Below are 19908 nucleotides of genomic sequence, written 5' to 3' on the forward strand. Positions count from 1 at the left end.
TTAGGGTTAGGGTTTGGCTCAGTGTTGTCCGGGGTAGGGTTTGGCTCAGTGTTGTCCGGGGTAGGGTTTGGCCCAGTGTTGTCCGGGTTAGGGTTTGGCTCAGTGTTGTCCGGGTTAGGGTTTGGCCCAGTGTTGTCCGGGTTAGGGTTTGGGTTTGGCCCGGGTTAGGGTTTGGCTCAGTGTTGTCCGGGTTAGGGTTTGGCCCAGTGTTGTCCGGGGTAGGGTTTGGCTCAGTGTTGTCCGGGTTAGGGTTTGGCTCAGTGTTGTCCGGGTTAGGGTTTGGCCCAGTGTTGTCCGGGGTAGGGTTTGGCTCAGTGTTGTCCGGGTTAGGGTTTGGCTCAGTGTTGTCCGGGTTAGGGTTTGGCCCAGTGTTGTCCGGGTTAGGGTTAGGGTTTGGCCCAGTGTTGTCCGGGTTAGGGTTAGGGTTTGGCCCAGTGTTGTCCGGGTTAGGTTTTGGGTTTGGCCCGGGGTAGGGTTTGGCCCAGTGTTGTCTGGGTTAGGGTTTGGCCCGGGGTAGGGTTTGGCCCAGTGTTGTCCAGGTTAGCGTTAGGGTTAGGGTTGGCCCGGGGTTGTTAGGGTTAGGGTATGGCCCAGTGTTGTCCAGGTTAGTGCTAGGGTTAGGGTTGGCCCGGGGTTGTTAGGGTTAGGGTTTGGCCCAGTGTTGTCCAGGTTAGCGCTAGGGTTAGGGTTTGGCCCAGTGTTGTCCGGGTTAGGGTTAGGGTTTGGCCCGGGGTAGGGTTTGGCCCGGTGTTGTCTGGGTTAGGGTTAGGGTTAGGGTTGGCCCGGGGTTGTTAGGGTTAGGGTATGGCCCAGTGTTGTCCAGGTTAGCGCTAGGGTTAGGGTTGGCCCAGGGTTGTTAGGGTTAGGGTTTGGCCCAGTGTTGTCCGGGTTAGGGTTAGGGTTAGGGTTTGGCTCTGGGTTGTCCGGGGTAAGGTTAGGGTTTGGCCCGGGGAAGGGTTAGGGTTAGGGTTTGGCCCGGGGTAGACTGTCATTGAAAATGAGAATATGTTCTTAACTGACTTGTCTAGTTCAATAAAGGTTCAATAAAACAAATAGTAGTTGTTTCTTTGCAACAATTTGACCATGAAGGACTGATTGACAGACTCCTCTGAACAGTTGATGTTGAGATGTGTCTGTTACTTGAATTCTTTGAAGAATTTATTTGGGCTGTAATTTCTAAGACTGGTAATGCTGATGAACTTATCCTCTGCGGCAGAGTTATCTCTGGGTCTTCCTTTCCTATGGCAGTACTCATGAGAGCCAGTTTCATCATAGCACTTGATAGTTTTTACGACTGCACTTGACAAAATGTTCAAAGTTGTTGAAATTTTACGGATTGACTGACCCTCATGTCTTTAAGTAATGATGGACTGTCGTTTTGCTTTTCTTATTTCAGATGTTCTTGCCATAATATGGACTTATTATTTTAAGGTATTTTACCAGATAGGGTTATCTTCTGTATACCACCCTACCTTGTCACAACACAACTGATTAGCTCAAACGTATTAATAAGGAAAGAAATTCCACTAATTAACTTTCAACAAGACACACCTGTTAATTGAAATGCATTCCAGGTGACTACCTCATGAAGCTGGTTGAGAGAGTGCCAAGAGTGTGCAAAGCTGTCATCAAGGCAAAGGGTGGCTACTTTGAAGAATCTCAAATATAAAATATATTTTGATTTGTTTAACACTTTAATGGTTACTACATGATTCCATATGTGCTATTTCATAGTTTGGATGTCTTCACTATTATTCTACAATGTAGAAAATAGTTTTTAAAAAACAGAAAAACCCTTGAATGAGTAGGTGTGTCCAAACTTTTGACTGGTACTGTACATTTACACAAACTTTTTTCTAAATATATTTTACTTTATTACTTTCTAACCTTACCTCCCCTAATTGGAGTAAACTAGTGAACAACAGCACTTCTTCTTCCAGCTTATTCTATACATTTTACGGACAGTCTATTTTAACAATAGTTATCATTTCTTTGTTTTCACTCCTGTCCTTCCTCGAACCTCAACCTCTCCCATCTATTTCCTTCACAAAGGTTCTGAACCTATATACGTTTTATGGGCACTATATTTTACATTAGTTATCTTGTTGTTATTAGTTGTTATTATTGCCAACCTTCAACTCCATTCAACCCCTCCCATCTATCTCTGAACACCATCCAGTCCCAACCTTCAGCTCAATTTAACTCCTCCCATCTATCTCTGAACACCATCCAGTCCCAACCTTCAGCTCCATTCAACTCCTCCCATCTATCTCTGAACACCATCCAGTCCCATCCTTCATCTCCAGTCAACCCCTCCCATCTATCTCTGAACACCATCCAGTCCCAACCTTCAGCTCCATTCAACTCCTCCCATCTATCTCTGAACACCCTCCAGTCCCAACCTTCAGCTCCATTCAACTCCTCCCATCTATCTCTGAACACCATCCAGTCCCATCCTTCAGCTCCATTCAACTCCTCCCATCTATCTCTGAACACCATCCAGTCCCATCCTTCAGCTCAATTTAACTCCTTCTATCTATCTCTGAACACCATCCAGTCCCAACCTTCAGCTCCATTCAACTCCTCCCATCTATCTCTGAACACCATCCAGTTCCATCCTTCAGCTCAATTTAACTCCTTCTATCTATCTCTGAACACCATCCAGTCCCAACCTTCAGAGAAGGCCAGTTTTATTGCTTCTTTTATCAGGACAACAGTTTTCAGCTGTGCTAACATAATTGCAAAAGGGTTTTCTAATGATCAATTAGCCTTTTAAAATAATAAACTTGGATTAGCTAACACAACATGCAATTGGAACACAAGATTGATGGATTCTGATAATGGGCCTCTGTATGCCTATGTAGATATTCAATTAAAAAAATCAGCCATTTCAACCTACAATAGTTATTTACAACATTAACAATGTCTACACTGTATTTCTGATCAATTTGATATTATTGTAATGGACAAAATAATTGCTTTTCTATTCGAAAACTAAGTGACTGTCACGCCTTGGTCATAGTGTTTAGTGTTTTGTGTTTCGTTATATATTTGGTTAGGCCAGGGTGTGACATGGGTTTATATGTTCTGTTTCGTATTGGGGTTTTGTAGGCATTGGGATTGCGGCTGAGTAGGGGTGTAGCTTAGGTTGGCTGCCTGAGGCGGTTCTCAATCAGAGTCAGGTGATTCTCGTTGTCTCTGATTGGGAAACGTATTTAGGTAGCCTGGGTTTCACTGTGTATTTGGTGGGTGATTGTTCCTGTCTCTGTGATTGGAACTGATTGTTCCAGTTTCACCAGCTGTAATTAGATTTCACGTTCCGTTCGTTGTTTTTGTTTTTGTATAGTATTTTCATGTATCGCTTTTTTCATTAAAGACATGAGTAACCACCACGCTGCATTTCGGTCCGACTCTCTTTCGACAAACGAAGGACGCCGTTACAGAATCACTGCATGAAGCAGCCAGAGCTGCCAGTCTGCAAGGAGCTGTCAGTCTACAAGGAGCTGTCAGTCTGCATGAAGCAGCCAGAGCTGTCAGTCTGTATGAAGCAGCCAGAGATGTCAGTCTGCATGAAGCAGCCAGAGATGTCAGTCTGCATGAAGCAGCCAGAGCTGTCAGTCTGCATGAAGCAGCCAGAGCTGTCAGTCTGCATGAAGCAGCCAGAGCTGTCAGTCTGTATGAAGCAGCCAGAGCTGTCAGCCTGCATGAAGCAGCCAGAGCTGCCAGTCTGCAAAGAGCTGCCAGTCTGCAAGGAGCTGCCAGTCTGCAAGGAGCTGCCAGTCTGCAAGGAGCTGTCAGTCTGCAAGGAGCTGTCAGCCTGCATGGAGCAGCCAGAGCTGTCAGTCTGCAAGGAGCTGTCAGTCTGCAAGGAGCTGTCAGTCTGCAAGGAGCTGCTAGTCTGCAAGGAGTTGCCAGTCTGCAGGGTGCTGCCAGCCTGCATGGAGCAGCCTGAGCTGTCAGTCTGCATGGGGCAGCCAGAGCTGTCAGTCTGCACAAAGCTGCCAGTCTGCATGGAACAGCCAGAGCTGCCAGTCTGCATGGAGCAGCTAGATCCGTCAGTCAGCCATGATCTTCTAGATCTGCCAGTCAACCAGATTCTTCCAGATCTGCCTGTCAACCAGTCTCTTCCAGATCTGCCAGTCAAACAGAATCTTCCATCTACCAGAGCCTACTACCTGCCTGAGCTTCATCTCAGTACTGGGCTTCCTCTCAGTACTGGGCTTCCTCTCAGTACTGGGCTTTCTCTCAATCCCGGGCTTTCCCTCAGTCCCGAGCTGCCCCTCGGGACTGCCGTTACAGTGACTCCAAACTTTTGAACGGTATTGTATGTTCCCATTCATATTTTAGTTTACCTGAGTGATTAGGAACCCTTCAGTGGTAAGCCGTGACTTCCTGTTTCACTAGGGTATAAATACGAGGTGACACACAGACCAAGTTTACATAGTCATCCATCACTATGGGAAAGACCAGAGAATACAGCACTGATGTGAGACTAAGGGTTGTTGAGCTGCACAAATCAGGAAATTGCTATAATATAATAGCTCAGTGGTTGAAAATCAGGGCAATAATTAAGAAGAATAAAGTAACTGGAGATTTTAACAATGGGCCTGGAAGAGGACATGTGTCTATGTTGACCCCACGCACAGTGAGAAGGATGGTTCGATTGGCCCAAAAACCTCCAAGGATCACAGCTAGAGAACGTTAGTTGAGTCTTGGGGTCAGAATGTCTCCAAAACTACGATCAGACGCCACCTACGTAAACACAAGTTAGTTGGGAGGGTTGCCCTGTCATCAAACAACAAACAAAAGTGCCTACAGTTTGCCAAACATTACTGGAACTTTCAATGGAACCGGGTTCTATGGTCAGATGAGACCAAAATAGAGCTTTTTGGAAACAAACACCAGAGGTGGGTTTGGTGTAGACAGAAAGATATCCATACAGAAAGATATCCATGCAGAAAGATAGCCATGCAGAAAGATATCCATGCAGAAAGATATCCATGCAGAAAGATAGCCATGCAGAAAGATATCCATACAGAAAGATATCCATGCAGAAAGATATCCATGCAGAAAGATATCCATGCAGAAAGATATCCATGCAGAAGCAGAAAGATATCCATGCAGAAAGATAGCCATGCAGAAAGATATCCATGCAGAAAGATATCCATGCAGAAAGATATCCATGCAGAAAGATAGCCATGCAGAAAGATATCCATGCAGAAAGATAGCCATGCAGAAAGATAGCCATGCAGAAAGATATCCATGCAGAAAGATAGCCATGCAGAAAGATATCCATGCAGAAAGATAGCCATGCAGAAAGATAGCCATGCAGAAAGATAGCCATGCAGAAAGATATCCATGCAGAAAGATAGCCATGCAGAAAGATATCCATGCAGAAAGATATCCATGCAGAAAGATATCCATGCAGAAAGATAGCCATGCAGAAAGATATCCATGCAGAAAGATAGCCATGCAGAAAGATATCCATGCAGAAAGATAGCCATGCAGAAAGATATCCATGCAGAAAGATAGCCATGCAGAAAGATAGCCATGCAGAAAGATAGCCATGCAGAAAGATATCCATGCAGAAGCAGAAAGATATCCATGCAGAAAGATAGCCATGCAGAAAGATATCCATGCAGAAGCAGAAAGATAGCCATGCAGAAAGATAGCCATGCAGAAAGATATCCATGCAGAAGCAGAAAGATAGCCATGCAGAAAGATATCCATGCAGAAGCAGAAAGATATCCATGCAGAAAGATAGCCATGCAGAAAGATATCCATGCAGAAAGATATCCATGCAGAAAGATATCCATGCAGAAAGATAGCCATGCAGAAAGATATCCATGCAGAAAGATAGCCATGCAGAAAGATAGCCATGCAGAAAGATATCCATGCAGAAAGATAGCCATGCAGAAAGATATCCATGCAGAAAGATAGCCACGCAGAAAGATATCCATGCAGAAAGATAGCCATGCAGAAAGATATCCATGCAGAAAGATAGCCATGCAGAAAGATATCCATACAGAAAGATATCCATGCAGAAAGATAGCCATGCAGAAAGATAGCCATGCAGAAAGATATCCATACAGAAAGATATCCATGCAGAAAGATAGCCATGCAGAAAGATATCCATGCAGAAAGATAGCCATGCAGAAAGATAGCCATGCAGAAAGATATCCATGCAGAAAGATATCCATACAGAAAGATATCCACTGTGAAGTATGGTGGTGGATCTTTGATGTTGTGGGGCTGTTTATCTTCCAACGGCCCTGGACAACTTGTTAGAATACATGATGTCATGGACTCCATCAAGTACCAGCGGATATTAAATCAGAACCTGACTGCCTCTGCTAGGAAGCTTAAACTGGGCCGTGGTTGGATCTTCCAGCAGGACAATGATCCAAAGCACACCTCAAAATCAACACAAAAATGATTCACTGAACACAGAATCAAGGTTTTACCGTGGACATCCCAGTCCCCTGACCTAAACCCCATAGAAAACCTGTGTGATGAGCTGAAGAGGAGTCCACAAGCGTGGACATCAGAATCTGATGGATCTGGAGAGTTTCTGTATGGAGGAATGGTCTCAGATCCCTCAGAGCTGTTATCTTGACAAAGGGAGGTTGCACAAAGTATTGAATGAAGAGGTGCCAAGAATTATGATCAGATTCATAATTATTTTTCAATTATTTTACTTTAATTAAAGGTTATATTGTTGTGAATATTTTGAATGAAAGACCAAGAGGATAAAGAATAACGTTTTTTTTTCACAACCCTCATATTTACCAAGGGTGCCAATATTAGTGGAGGGCACTGTAGGCTATTGTGAAAGTGTGTGTGTTTACACGTGGTGTTTATACTTTTATCTCAACAGCACTGTTCATTACTGGGTTTGAAACTGGCTGGCACCACCAGGGACGCTGGGAGAGAGAAAGAATCAATACTAACAAACTCCAAACACACAGGGGAATGCATGGGTGGGTTGGTGTGTGTGCGGGTCTGGGTGTGTGTGTGGTGTGTCTGAGTCACTATAGATGCCTGGCAGGTGCAGGGTGCAGGTGGTAATAATGCTGGCAGGTTGAGGTCCTTCAGAGTGAAGGAGTGATCCCATCTATTCTCTGTTAGGAGGTTCAGAGCTCGGTTGCTATTCAGCATGAATGGATTGGTAAAAACAGTTTGACGTGTAATGTGATTGATTATCCTCCTGATGTGTGTACATACCGGTCTCCCAGTAACTTAGTGAATGAAGAGCATGGTAGTGATGAGGATGATGAGCATGATCACGCTGCTATTCAGGTAAGGTTACTGAAGGGATAAATAGAATTTAATAGAAATTCAATGGAATGAATTTAACATTACATGGGATAACAGGACATGAGCCGGTCTCTATTCTCCATGGTGCTAACAGTGTAGGTGCTAACAGTGTAGGTGCTAACAGTGTAGGTGCTAACAGTGTAGGTGCTAAAATGTTTATGACTATGTTAATTAAAAGGTTGGCATGGCAACAGAGGCTCAAGAGGCCAGAGTGAGCTGCACACACATACACACAACGGAGTGTAGTGTAAGCAGTTGTCCCCTGGTGCATTGTGAGATGGTGTGGGATCTGCACCCCAAGCAGAAACACCCCAGAACTCTTAAAAGGGAGCGGGGGGGGGCACAAGGGAGATGTAGAACAAAGCAGAACTGCTAGGAGCAGAGAGGAAGACAGACTGAATGTGTTAGAGAGAAGAGAGATACATAGAGACAGAGAGAGAGATGAGGGGAGAGGGGGCAGAGGGGGAGAGAAGAGACATACATAGAGGGGAGGGGAGAGTGGGACAGAGGGGAGGGGAGAGTGGGGACAGAGGGGAGGGGAGGGGAGAGTAGAGGAGAGGAGAGTGGGGACAGAGGGGAGGGGAGAGTAGAGGAGAGGAGAGTGGGGACAGAGGGGAGGGGAGAGTAGAGGAGAGGAGAGTGGGGACAGAGGGGAGGGGAGAGTAGAGGAGAGGAGAGTGGGGACAGAGGGGAGGGAGAGTAGGGAGAGGAGAGTGGGGACAGAGGGGAGGGGAGAGAGAGTGGGACAGAGAGGGAGAGTAGAGTAGAGGAGAGGGGGACAGAGGGGAGGGGAGAGTAGAGTAGAGGAGAGTGGGACAGAGGGGAGGGGAGAGTAGAGTAGAGGAGAGGGGGACAGAGGGGAGGGGAGAGTAGAGTAGAGGAGAGGGGGACAGAGGGGAGGGGAGAGTAGAGTAGAGGAGAGGGGGACAGAGGGGAGGGGAGAGTAGAGGAGAGTGGGACAGAGGGGGAGAGAGAAGAGACATACATGAAGGAGAGGGGGACAGAGGAGAGGGGGACAGAGGGGAGGGGAGAGTAGAGGAGAGTGGGGACAGAGGGGGAGAGAGAAGAGACATACATGAAGGAGAGGGGGACAGAGGAGAGGGGGACAGAGGGGAGGGGAGAGTAGAGGAGAGTGGGGAGAGAGAAGATGCATACATAGAGACAGAGCGAGAGAGAGGGGTTGAGAGAGAGTGGGGGTTGAGAGCGTATGGTAAGTCTTTAGATCCTATTTGTAAATACTTGGAAGACCTAGGCATGCCCTCGTACAACAGTTCAGCTCCTCTCTCTCTCTCGCTTGCTTGCTCGCTCTCCCCCTCCCCCCTCTCTCTCTTTCTCTCTATCCCCTCGCCCCCCTCTCTCTCTTTCTCTCTCTATCCCCTCGCCCCCCTCTCTCTCTTTCTCTCTCTATCCCCTCGCCCCCTCTCTCTCTTTCTCTCTCTATCCCCTCCTCCCTCTCTCTCTCCCCCTCCCCCTCTCTCTCTTTCTCTCTCTATCCCCTCCCCCCCTCTCTCTCTCTCTCTCTCTCTATCCCCTCGCCCCCCTCTCTCTCTTTCTCTCTCTATCCCCTCTCTCTCTTTCTCTCTCTATCCCCTCCCCCCTCTCTCTCTTTCTCTCTCTATCGCCTACCCCCTCTCTCTCTTTCTCTCTCTCTCTACCCCCCCCCTCTCTCTCTCTCTCTATCCCTCCCCTCTCTCTCTCTCTCTCTCTCTCTCTCTCTCTCTCTCTCTATCCCCTCCCCCCTCTCTCTCTTTCTCTCTCTATCCCCTACCCCCTCTCTCTCTTTCTCTTTCTCTCTCTCTCTATCCCCTCCCCCCTCTCTCTCTTTCTCTCTCTATCCCCCACCCCCTCTCTCTCTTTCTCTCTCTATCCCCCCCCCCCTCTCTCTCTTTCTCTCTCTCTCTATCCCCCCCCCTCTCTCTCTTTCTCTCTCTATCCCCCCCCCCCTCTCTCTTTCTCTCTCTCTCTATCCCCTCCCCCCTCTCTTTCTCTCTCTCTCTATCCCCTCCCCCTCTCTCTTTCTCTCTCTCTCTATCCCCTCCCCCCTCTCTCTTTCTCTCTCTCTCTATCCCCTCCCCCTCTCTCTTTCTCTCTCTCTCTATCCCCCCCCCCCTCTCTCTTTCTCTCTCTCTCTATCCCCTCCCCCCTCTCTCTTTCTCTCTCTCTCTATCCCCTCCCCCCTCTCTCTTTCTCTCTCTCTCTATCCCTATCCCCCTCTCTCTTTCTCTCTCTCTCTATCCCCTCCCCCGTCTCTCTTTCTCTCTCTCTCTATCCCCTCCCCCGTCTCTCTTTCTCTCTCTCTCTATCCCCTCCCCCCTCTCTCTCTCTCTCTTCATCCCCCATATATGTATTATCCTACCCTCCTATTAAATTCCTTCACTCATCCCCTCCCACCACACACAAACACACACATATACACTTTATTTACAAAGGTATGTGGACACCCTTTCAAATGAGTGGATTTGGCTACTTCAGATACACCATTGCTGACAGGTGTATAAAATCGAGCGCACATCTGTGCAATCTCCATAGACAAACATTGGCAGTAGAATGGCCTTACTGAAGAGCTCAGTAACTTCAACCTGGCACAGTCATAGGATGCCACCTTTCCAACAAGTCAGTTCGTCAAATGTCTGCCCTGCTAGCACGGTAAGTGCTGTTAGTGTGAAGTGGAAACGTCTAGGATCAACAACGGCTACTCCGTGAAGTGGTAGGTCACACAAGCTCACAGAATGGGACCACCGAGTGCTGAACAGCGTAGCACATAACAATTGTCTGTTTTTGGTGGCAACACTCACTACCAAGTTCCAAACTGCCTCTGGAAGCAACGTCAGCACAATAAATGTTACTCGGGAGCGTCATGAAATGGGTTTCCATGGCCGAGCAGCCGCATACAAGCCTAAGATTGCCATGCTCAATGCCAAGCTTCGGCTGGAGTGGTGTAAAGCTCGCCACCCTTGGACTCTGGAGGAGTGAAAACACGTTCTCGAGAGTGATGAATCACGAATCACCATCTGGCAGTCTGGCTGACGAATCTGGGTTTGGCGGATGTCAGGAGAACACTATCTGCCCCAATGCATAGTGTCAACTGTGAAGTTTGATGGAGGAGGAATAATGGTCTGGGGATGTTTTTCATGGTTCAGGCCCCTTAGTTCCAGTGAAGGGAAATCTTAACGCTACAGCATACAATGACATCCTAGACAATTCTGTGCTTCCAGCTTTGTGGCAACAGTTTGGGGAAGGCGCTTTCCTGTTTCAGCATGACAATGCCCCTGTGCACAAAGCGAGGTCCATACAGAAATTATTTGTTGACATCACTGTGGAAGAACTTGAGTGGCTTGCACAGAGTCCTGACCTTAACCGCATTGAACACCTTTGGGATGAATTGGAATGCCGACTGCGAGCCAACATCAGTGCATGACCTCCCTAATGCTCATGTGGCTGAATAGAACCAAGTCCTACATGCAGCAAAGTAGTGGAAAGCCTTCACAGAAGACTGGAGGCTGTTATAGCAGCAAAGGGGGGACCAACTCCATATTAATACCCATGATTTTGGATTGAGAAGTTCGACGAGCAAGTGTCCACATACTGTATGTTTGTGTACAGTGTCTGTCAGAATGTGTGCGTGTCAGTCTCTGTGTGTGTGTGTGTGTGTCCTCTGCATGTCCAGTGTCCACTGACCTGCCGACCAGTAGGAGCTCCCCCACCAGTCCCTGCCGTCTCATGGCCATGAGGATGTTCCTGACTGTCATGCCCTCACAGAAGCAGGCTACCACCCTGGCTTTGGGCAGGTGGGTTCTGAGACGCTCCAGCAGCCTATCAAAACTCTTCTCCCCCGCGTTGCTCCAGATCTTACCTACCATAAGACACATCAGGAGATGAGGTAAGTGATTAAGGAGTCATTTAATTGTCCCTGTTTCACTTCATGTAATTTCCCCAGGGGAAACTTACCTAATATCCTATTCACCACATAGTGCACTACTGTTGCACATGGCAGTGCACTACATGAAAAATAGGGTGTCATTTGCCCTGAGGTAGTCCCATGTGGCACTCAGACTAGATCTACTTCCTGGTTAATGACATCCCCAGTAGGATCTTACCAGAGTGGGCGATGCAGATGCCCTCCTTGGCAGCCATATCCTTGAAGGCCTCCATCCCACTCTCCCCGTAGTTACCTAGGAGACAGTAGAGAGGGCGGTGAGCGACAAGAAGAGAGGATATCTGTAATGTATAGAATGCTCAACAAGACGAATAGAGAGAGAGAGAGAGAGAGAGAGAGAGAGAGAGAGAGAGAGAGAGAGAGAGAGAGAGAGAGAGAGAGAGAGAGAGAGAGAGAGAGAGAGAGAGAGAGAGAGAGAGATATTCATCAGACTGGTACTGTATAGATATTTTTATAGAGTCTGTTCTGTTTAACACACATTCAACAGAAGAGGAAGTGGATGACCTGGAATTTATGCTAATGAAGGGGAGTGCATGCTGGCAGAATGTTTGATAGGATTCCTCTTTCTTTCTCTCTCTATCCATGTTGTTTCTCCCTCTCTTGTTCTCCCTCTTTCACCATCTCTCATCTCTCCCTTTATTCCCCCCTTCATTATCTACCTTTCTTTTAGTACCAGTTTTTCACAAGATCATTCATCTCCCAGCTCTGATCCCCCTCACAATTCCCAGTGGGCTCCAACCATCAAATGATTACACAGAGAATTTACAATGTAATAGTATCAGGTCTGTATGGGTGTAGTTAGCAGGAGCAGAGCCCATGTGGAGGAGGCTGGTGAGGTCAGAGGAGGCTGGTGATAGGAGCTATAGGTGGACAAGTCATTGTAATAGCTGGAATGGAATGGTACCAAACTCATCAAACAACCCAGCAGATGACTGAGGCTGAGCTCCCTGCCATCCTGAACCTCTGTATCAGGCGGCGAGAAAGGAAGGCCCGGAAAATCGTTAAGGACTCCAGCCAACCATAGACTGTTCTCACTGCTTCCGCACAGCAAGCGGGACTGGTGCATCAAGTCTGACACCAACAGGCTCCTGAACAGCTTCTATCCCCAAGCCATAAGACCACTAAAACAGCTAATAAAATGGCTACACGGACTATGTGAGTGAACCCTTTGAATATTTAGTTATTCTCTATGCACACTCACAGGACTCTACACACTTACAAAACGTGTTCCAAAGGGGTTCTTTGGCTGTCCACATAGGAGAACCCTTTTTGGCTCCAGGTAGAACTCTTTTGGGACCAAAAATGGTTCTTCAAAGGGTTCTCCTATGTGGACAGACAAATAACCCTTTTAGGTTCTATACACTGGTTCTGTACACTGGTTCTGTACACTGGTTCTGTACACTGGTTCTATACACTGGTTCTATACACTGGTTCTGTACACTGGTTCTATACACTGGTTCTGTACACTGGTTCTATACACTGGTTCTGTACATTCTATACACTGGTTCTATACACTGGTTCTGTACACTGGTTCTGTACACTGGTTCTGTACACTGGTTCTATACACTGGTTCTATACACTGGTTCTGTACACTGGTTCTGTACACTGGTTCTGTACACTGGTTCTATATATGCCATTTAGCGGACGCTTTTATCCAAAGCGACTTACAGTCATGTGTGCATACATTCTACGTATGGGTGGTCCCGGGAATTGAACCCACTACCCTGGCGTTACAAGCGCCATGCTCTACCAACTGAGCTACAGAAGGACCACAATACACTGGTTCTATACACTGGTTCTGTACACTGGTTCTGTACACTGGTTCTGTACACTGGTTCTATACACTGGTTCTGTACACTGGTTCTATACACTGGTTCTGTACACTGGTTCTGTACACTGGTTCTATACACTGGTTCTGTACACTGGTTCTATACACAGGTTCTGTACACTGGTTCTATACACTGGTTCTATACACTGGTTCTGTACACTGGTTCTGTACACTGGTTCTATACACAGGTTCTGTACACTGGTTCTATACACTGGTTCTATACACTGGTTCTGTACACTGGTTCTGTACACTGGTTCTATACACTGGTTCTGTACACTGGTTCTGTACACTGGTTCTATACACTGGTTCTATACACTGGTTCTGTACACTGGTTCTATACACTGGTTCTGTACACTGGTTCTGTACACTGGTTCTGTACACAAGTTCTGTACACTGGTTCTATACACTGGTTCTATACACTGGTTCTGTACACTGGTTCTATACACTGGTTCTGTACACTGGTTCTATACACTGGTTCTGTACACTGGTTCTGTACACTGGTTCTATACACTGGTTCTGTACACTGGTTCTATACACAGGTTCTGTACACTGGTTCTATACACTGGTTCTATACACTGGTTCTGTACACTGGTTCTGTATACTGGTTCTATACACAGGTTCTGTACACTGGTTCTATACACTGGTTCTATACACTGGTTCTGTACACTGGTTCTGTACACTGGTTCTATACACTGGTTCTGTACACTGGTTCTGTACACTGGTTCTGTACACTGGTTCTATACACTGGTTCTGTACACTGGTTCTATACGCAGGTTCTATACACTGGTTCTGTACACTGGTTCTGTACACTGGTTCTATACACAGGTTCTGTACACTGGTTCTATACACTGGTTCTATACACTGGTTCTGTACACTGGTTCTGTACACTGGTTCTATACACTGGTTCTATACACTGGTTCTGTACACTGGTTCTATACTGGTTCTGTACACAGGTTCTGTACACTGGTTCTGTACACTGGTTCTGTACACTGGTTCTATACACAGGTTCTGTACACTGGTTCTATACACTGGTTCTATACACTGGTTCTGTACACTGGTTCTGTACACTGGTTCTATACACTGGTTCTATACACTGGTTCTGTACACTGGTTCTGTACACTGACACTCCAACACACACACACACACACTTAATTTGCTCACACACACATAGAGTAGGAGGCACTCTTTCCTCTGGTCTAAAAACAAATCCCAATGCCCCAGGGCAGTGATTGGGGACATTGCCCTGTGTAGGGTATCGTCTTTCGGATGGGACATTAAACAGGTGTCCTGACTCTCTGTGGTGACTAAAGATCCCATGGCACTTATCATAAGAGTAATGGTGTTAACCCTGGTGTCCTGGCTAAATTCCTAATCTGGCCCTCATACTATCATGGCCACCTAATCACCTCATTTTAAAAAACAAACATGTTTGACTCCGTTCCATTGATTCCATTCCAGTCATTACAATGAGCCTGTTCTCCTATAGCTCCTCCGGGGTGTGTGTGTGTCTTGGTTAGCAGAGCAATGTGTAAAGTCCTGTAATTAGTGTCTCGGTGAGAGAAGTAGGAGACAGATGGTACAGACAGCCCACCCCCTTACTAATGAACACATGTATGGCCATGCCCACAGACATTTAAAAAGCACAAATTCACATACATAGGGCCTGGCTATGTGAACATTCCTGTGACAGAGAACAGAGGCTGCCAGTGAGAGGAGATCCGAGTCTTTAGCCCCTCACATCAACTCAACACCAGTCACAGAACACACATCTCGACATGAACACATACTATAGTACTTACTATATAATGTTGTAGTTTACTGTAGAATACTATACTACACACTGTGCAATACCCCTCAATCATGTCGAGTACTTACTTTTGTAGAATACTATATTAAATACAACAGTATTGTTGGAAAGAAAACACTGTAATAAATACTACAGTAATGTCCGCAAAACACTACAGTGTCTGCAAAAACAATCGGTAGTAATCTAGCAATGTTGCGTCAAATAAACAGAACACTCAAAACATGAGCACAATGGCAGCTCTTCCTTTAAAGAACTCCAGGCCTCAAGAGGGCAGATAACCCAAAAACACAGGTGGAACTAAAAAATTGAGCCAGGATTTCTGGAGGGACTACTTTGACATGCGCACCTGGCAGATAAGCATGGGTATAAAATGTTTGGACTTAGCTTTGCTTGGGTCCTCAACATACAAACAGCTCATTGTTCAACCCTAAAGACACAACTGGTTATCAACCTATTCCTTATTCCTCTGTCATTCAACTACTCTATTCAACAAATCAACTGTTTATCAATCTATTCCTTATTCCTCTGTCATTCAACTACTCTATTCAACAAATCAACTGTTTCAACCTATTCCTTATTCCTCTGTCATTCAACTACTCTATTCAACAAATCAACTGTTTCAACCTATTCCTTATTCCTTATTCCTCTGTCTTATTCCTATTCAACTGTCATTCATTCCTTATTCCTCTGTCATTCAACAAATCAACTGTTTCAACCTATTCCTTATTCCTCTGTCATTCAACTACTCTATTCAACAAATCAACTGTTTCAACCTATTCCTTATTCCTTATTCCTCTGTCATTCAACTACTCTATTCAACAAATCAACTGTTTCAACATATTCCTTATTCCTTATTCCTCTGTCATTCAACTACGCTATTCAACAAATCAACTGTTTCAACATATTCCTTATTCCTTATTCCTCTGTCATTCAACTACTCTATTCAACAAATCAACTGTTTCAACATATTCAACAAATGGCATCAAAACCATTAAACACTAAAAAGGAGTCCCTTTGCATTCTTCACGTGTTGAGGAAGACGTTTTCAAGTTTGGGCAGAGCTGAAATAATTATAACACCTAGACAACTTGACAAGCAATATAGTAATACTACAGTATTCATTTGCATATATCCCACCCACTACCCTCCCCCCAACAATGAGTAAAAAACCTACATGCCATGTATAGAGTATATGTTGTGTTCCCTACAGGGTAAAGAAAAGAGTAGAAGCTCTGAACTCTCTGTTCAGACTCTCTACTTAATTGCGGGTTATGGAAAATGTACTCTTTTAGGGAAAAGGAGTGATACCTAGTCAGTTGTACAACTGAAATGTGTCTTCTGCATTTAACCCAACCTCACTGAATCAGAGAGGTGTTCAGCACCCAGGAAACAGTGGGTTAACTGCCTTGTTCAGGGGCAGAATGACAGATTTTTACCTCGTCAATTCAGGGATTCGATCCAGCAACCTTTCGGTTACAAGTCCAACGCTCTAACCACTAGGCTATTTAGTAGTTCTCTAATACATTTCCTCAAGGAGAAAGCCCCACTTCTATGTCAAAGATAATAAAACAAAAACTCTACAGTAAATATTACAGTATTGTCTGTAAAAAACACTACAGTAAATACTACAGTATACTACAGTCATGTTAGCAAAAACACTAGCGTAAATACTACAGTATACTACAGTAATGCAAAAACACTAGCGTAAATACTACAGTATACTACAGTAATGCAAAAACACTACAGTGAATATAATAGTATTTAAACATGGTAATACTACAGTATTCATACCATAGTATACTATTATATTTTTTCATGTGGTTAAACACACATACGCACACACACACACACACACACTCCAGCCCTTAACAACCACGTAACCACCTTCACTCAGTCAAACTGGGAATAATTTGTGAAGCACACACAGCTACACACAAACACACACAGTGGGAGACTGATGGAGAGCCGGCTTCCTGGTGGGATAGAGGAAAATAGAGAGTGGAGAAAAATATATCTCTATACAAAATCTAATATCTTTCGAGACACAGAAGTGAGCAGATCAGAACAGCAGCCAACAACGCATAATGTGCTCTCCATTCAGCCTCAGCTGTCACGGCCGTTCCCATCACAATGGCAATTATCTGCTCAGGACAAACCAATTCTCACCAGGACTCTGGCTCACACCAGAAACACCTGCCCCCTTCACCTCTTATCTCAGCCCCCTTCACCTCTTATCTCAGCCCCCTTCACCTCTTATCTCAGCCCCCTTCACCTCTTATCTCAGCCCCCTTCACCTCTTATCTCAGCCCCCTTCACCTCTTATCTCAGCCCCCTTCACCTCTTATCTCAGCCCCCTTCACCTCTTATCTCAGCCCCCTTCACCTCTTATCTCAGCCCCCTTCACCTCTTATCTCAGCCCCCTTCACCTCTTATCTCAGCCCCCTTCACCTCTTATCTCAGCCCCCTTCACCTCTTATCTCAGCCCCCTTCACCTCTTATCTCAGCCCCCTTCACCTCTTATCTTCTAACGTCTAGAAGTTTCTTTAAGTGCAGCTCAGACTCAGATCTCTCTCCATGTGTCTTTTCTTCCCCTTGTATGTCCTCTCTGGTCTCTCCTCCCCATCATCTGTAGTATTCATTTGAAGTCATGGGTGAGGCATAACATGCTGTAGTTGCCTAACAATAAATAACGTCCACCTGTGTGGTCCAGTGGTTCGTCCCACAGACCTCAGCACACCAGTCGCCATGGGTCCCAATCTGACCCACATCCTTCTGACTCACAATCTCTCCTGTCTCGGCTTCACTGTCCTATTTCAATAAATACAACCCCCCCACCCCCCAACAAAAAAGTGGGGAGAGAGAATGTTTTTATGATGTTCCCATTCTGTTTGTGTGTCTAGTTTTCCGTTAGTTAGGAGAACATTCTATCTATGTTAGTAAAAACCTTATGATACTGTTTTTAGCATGTTTTTATGTTAGCGTTAGATCACTCCCTTAACGTCAAACAGAACATATTCAGAACGTGGTGACCACGTTCAAAGACTACACAATATTATTGTTCTAGACACGTTTTATGAGAACGTTGCAGGAACATTCATGTATCCAGTTTCCTGACGGTTGGGACAATATTCCTTCCACGTCTCACCAAACGTGGTCACCATGTTCTCAGAATATACAATATTATTGTTCTCGACACGTTTCACGAGAACGTTGCAAGATTATTCCATTTTTTTTTTTTACGACTTGTTACTGTTGCCAAGCCAATTAAGGCCCTGATTGGTAAACCACTGATCCATCCATAGCTCATTGTCAAGGATACTCACACACATTGATTTTAATATTCCATTTTTTCAACTTACATATTTGACACACGTGATTACATTTTGAATGTTGATCTCTCAAGTAATTATTATTCAGCAGTCCTCACCTGGGATTTGAACTACCAACCTCTTGGGACACGATACACCAATCTTCCTTCTACGTCACAATGGCTGTGTCATGTATCAGTTATTCTGACTACTATCGTTTGTGATGTGATTGACTTATTTCAGCTATTTAAGCGATTTCACTGTCATTGTCTTTTGTTGGTGGGCCTTGTTAACCTGTTAAAATGATCCTCCTGAATCACTATGATCAATACAAATGTGTCTTGCATGTATTTTTAACAGAGCTGAGATATGAATATACCCCATTGCTTACCTATCAAGTTGTTTCTGATCTACACTACTGCCTAGGAAGGAGGGGTTAGGGCTTCTTCTGGACATGGCCTAACTATACTGGCCCAATAAGCACATGATCTAGATATATCCCTTATTGGGACAGTGGCTAGGGTGTTCGTCATTGGTGTTGTTGGCCTGTGTTTTAGACACGCTATGTGAATCTCCCTACTCTAACATTCTTAGTCAAATATTTTAATGTCATCTGTCTGCTCTAATTTAATTTGCTTCCATCCAATTGGCAACAGATTTTCATGTGAATATTAGAAAATATGCATAATGAAAATATGCGCATTTTCCCACCAGTGGTGTGTTTCCACCAAATGGATTTGTTGCTGATAGAAATCAGTGGGTGTATGTGTTTACATTACATTTCAACTCTACCGATAGCTTTCTCACAAAAACTGTTGTGTTAAATAGCCAATGTGTCTACTCTGGTCTTGGCACGTGCGCTATAGCCAACAGCTTGCAGATACAGTGTGTGTAGGCTGTGTCGGTAGGTTGGTCTACATGCTGAGATTATTAAGGATATGAGCGAGATTACTTGTATTTGTCAAAAAGGCAGTCAAGTGTCGATCATCATGTCACCAGAATCAGATCCCTGGATATTTATTTGAAAGGAGTATCAAGATCACTGCACTTTCACCTTACTGTGAAGTTCATCAGACCTTTCTCCTCCCTGTGAAGGTCATCAGAACTTTCTCCTCCCTGTGAAGTTCATCAGAACGTTCACCTCCCTGTGAAGGTCATCAGAACTTTATCCTCCCTGTGAAGGTCATCAGAACTTTATCCTCCCTGTGAAGGTCATCAGAACTTTATCCTCCCTGTGAAGGTCATCAGAACTTTATCCTCCCTGTGAAGGTCATCAGAACTTTATCCTCCCTGTGAAGGTCATCAGAACTTTATCCTCCCTGTGAAGGTCATCAGAACTTTATCCTCCCTGTGAAGTTCATCAGAACTTTATCCTCCCTGTGAAGTTCATTAGAACTTTCACCTCCCTGTGAAGTTTATCAGAACGCTCACCTCCCTGTGAAGTTCATCATAAGTTATTTCATCTGTAGCCTAATAAACTGCATGGTTTCCCGAGTCGTAGTGGGAGGACCACACAACATATCATTGCGTGACTCCCAAGTTTACTTTCGATATGATGGTTATATCAATATTTGACACAAAAAGATCCCACCTTGTCTAGCGTATTTTGTTTTCTCAATATTTGGAATGTTTAGCGACAAATATTTAATTTCATTACATCTTTTATCCAACATATACTTTACTCTCCCATAAAAACGTTGGATGGAAACCT

At 45.0% G+C, this 19908-nt stretch overlaps 1 protein-coding gene across 1 annotated transcript in view; it reads right to left on the minus strand.

The window, feature by feature from the left end:
- The window catches only part of LOC118381834 (metabotropic glutamate receptor 5-like), a 137664-nt gene extending 119614 nt beyond the window's left edge, over positions 1-18050 (minus strand). The window contains exons 1-3 of the mRNA XM_052468890.1: positions 18035-18050; positions 11415-11489; positions 10996-11170 (exon numbers count right to left, since the gene is read on the minus strand). Of these exons, the coding sequence (XP_052324850.1) occupies positions 10996-11170; positions 11415-11489; positions 18035-18050 (266 nt within the window). The remainder of the gene's footprint in view (positions 1-10995; positions 11171-11414; positions 11490-18034) is intronic.
- Positions 18051-19908: the final 1858 nt, after the last annotated feature.

This window comes from Oncorhynchus keta, chromosome 18 (genome assembly GCF_023373465.1).
Source record: "Oncorhynchus keta strain PuntledgeMale-10-30-2019 chromosome 18, Oket_V2, whole genome shotgun sequence".
Lineage (NCBI taxonomy): Eukaryota > Metazoa > Chordata > Actinopteri > Salmoniformes > Salmonidae > Oncorhynchus > Oncorhynchus keta.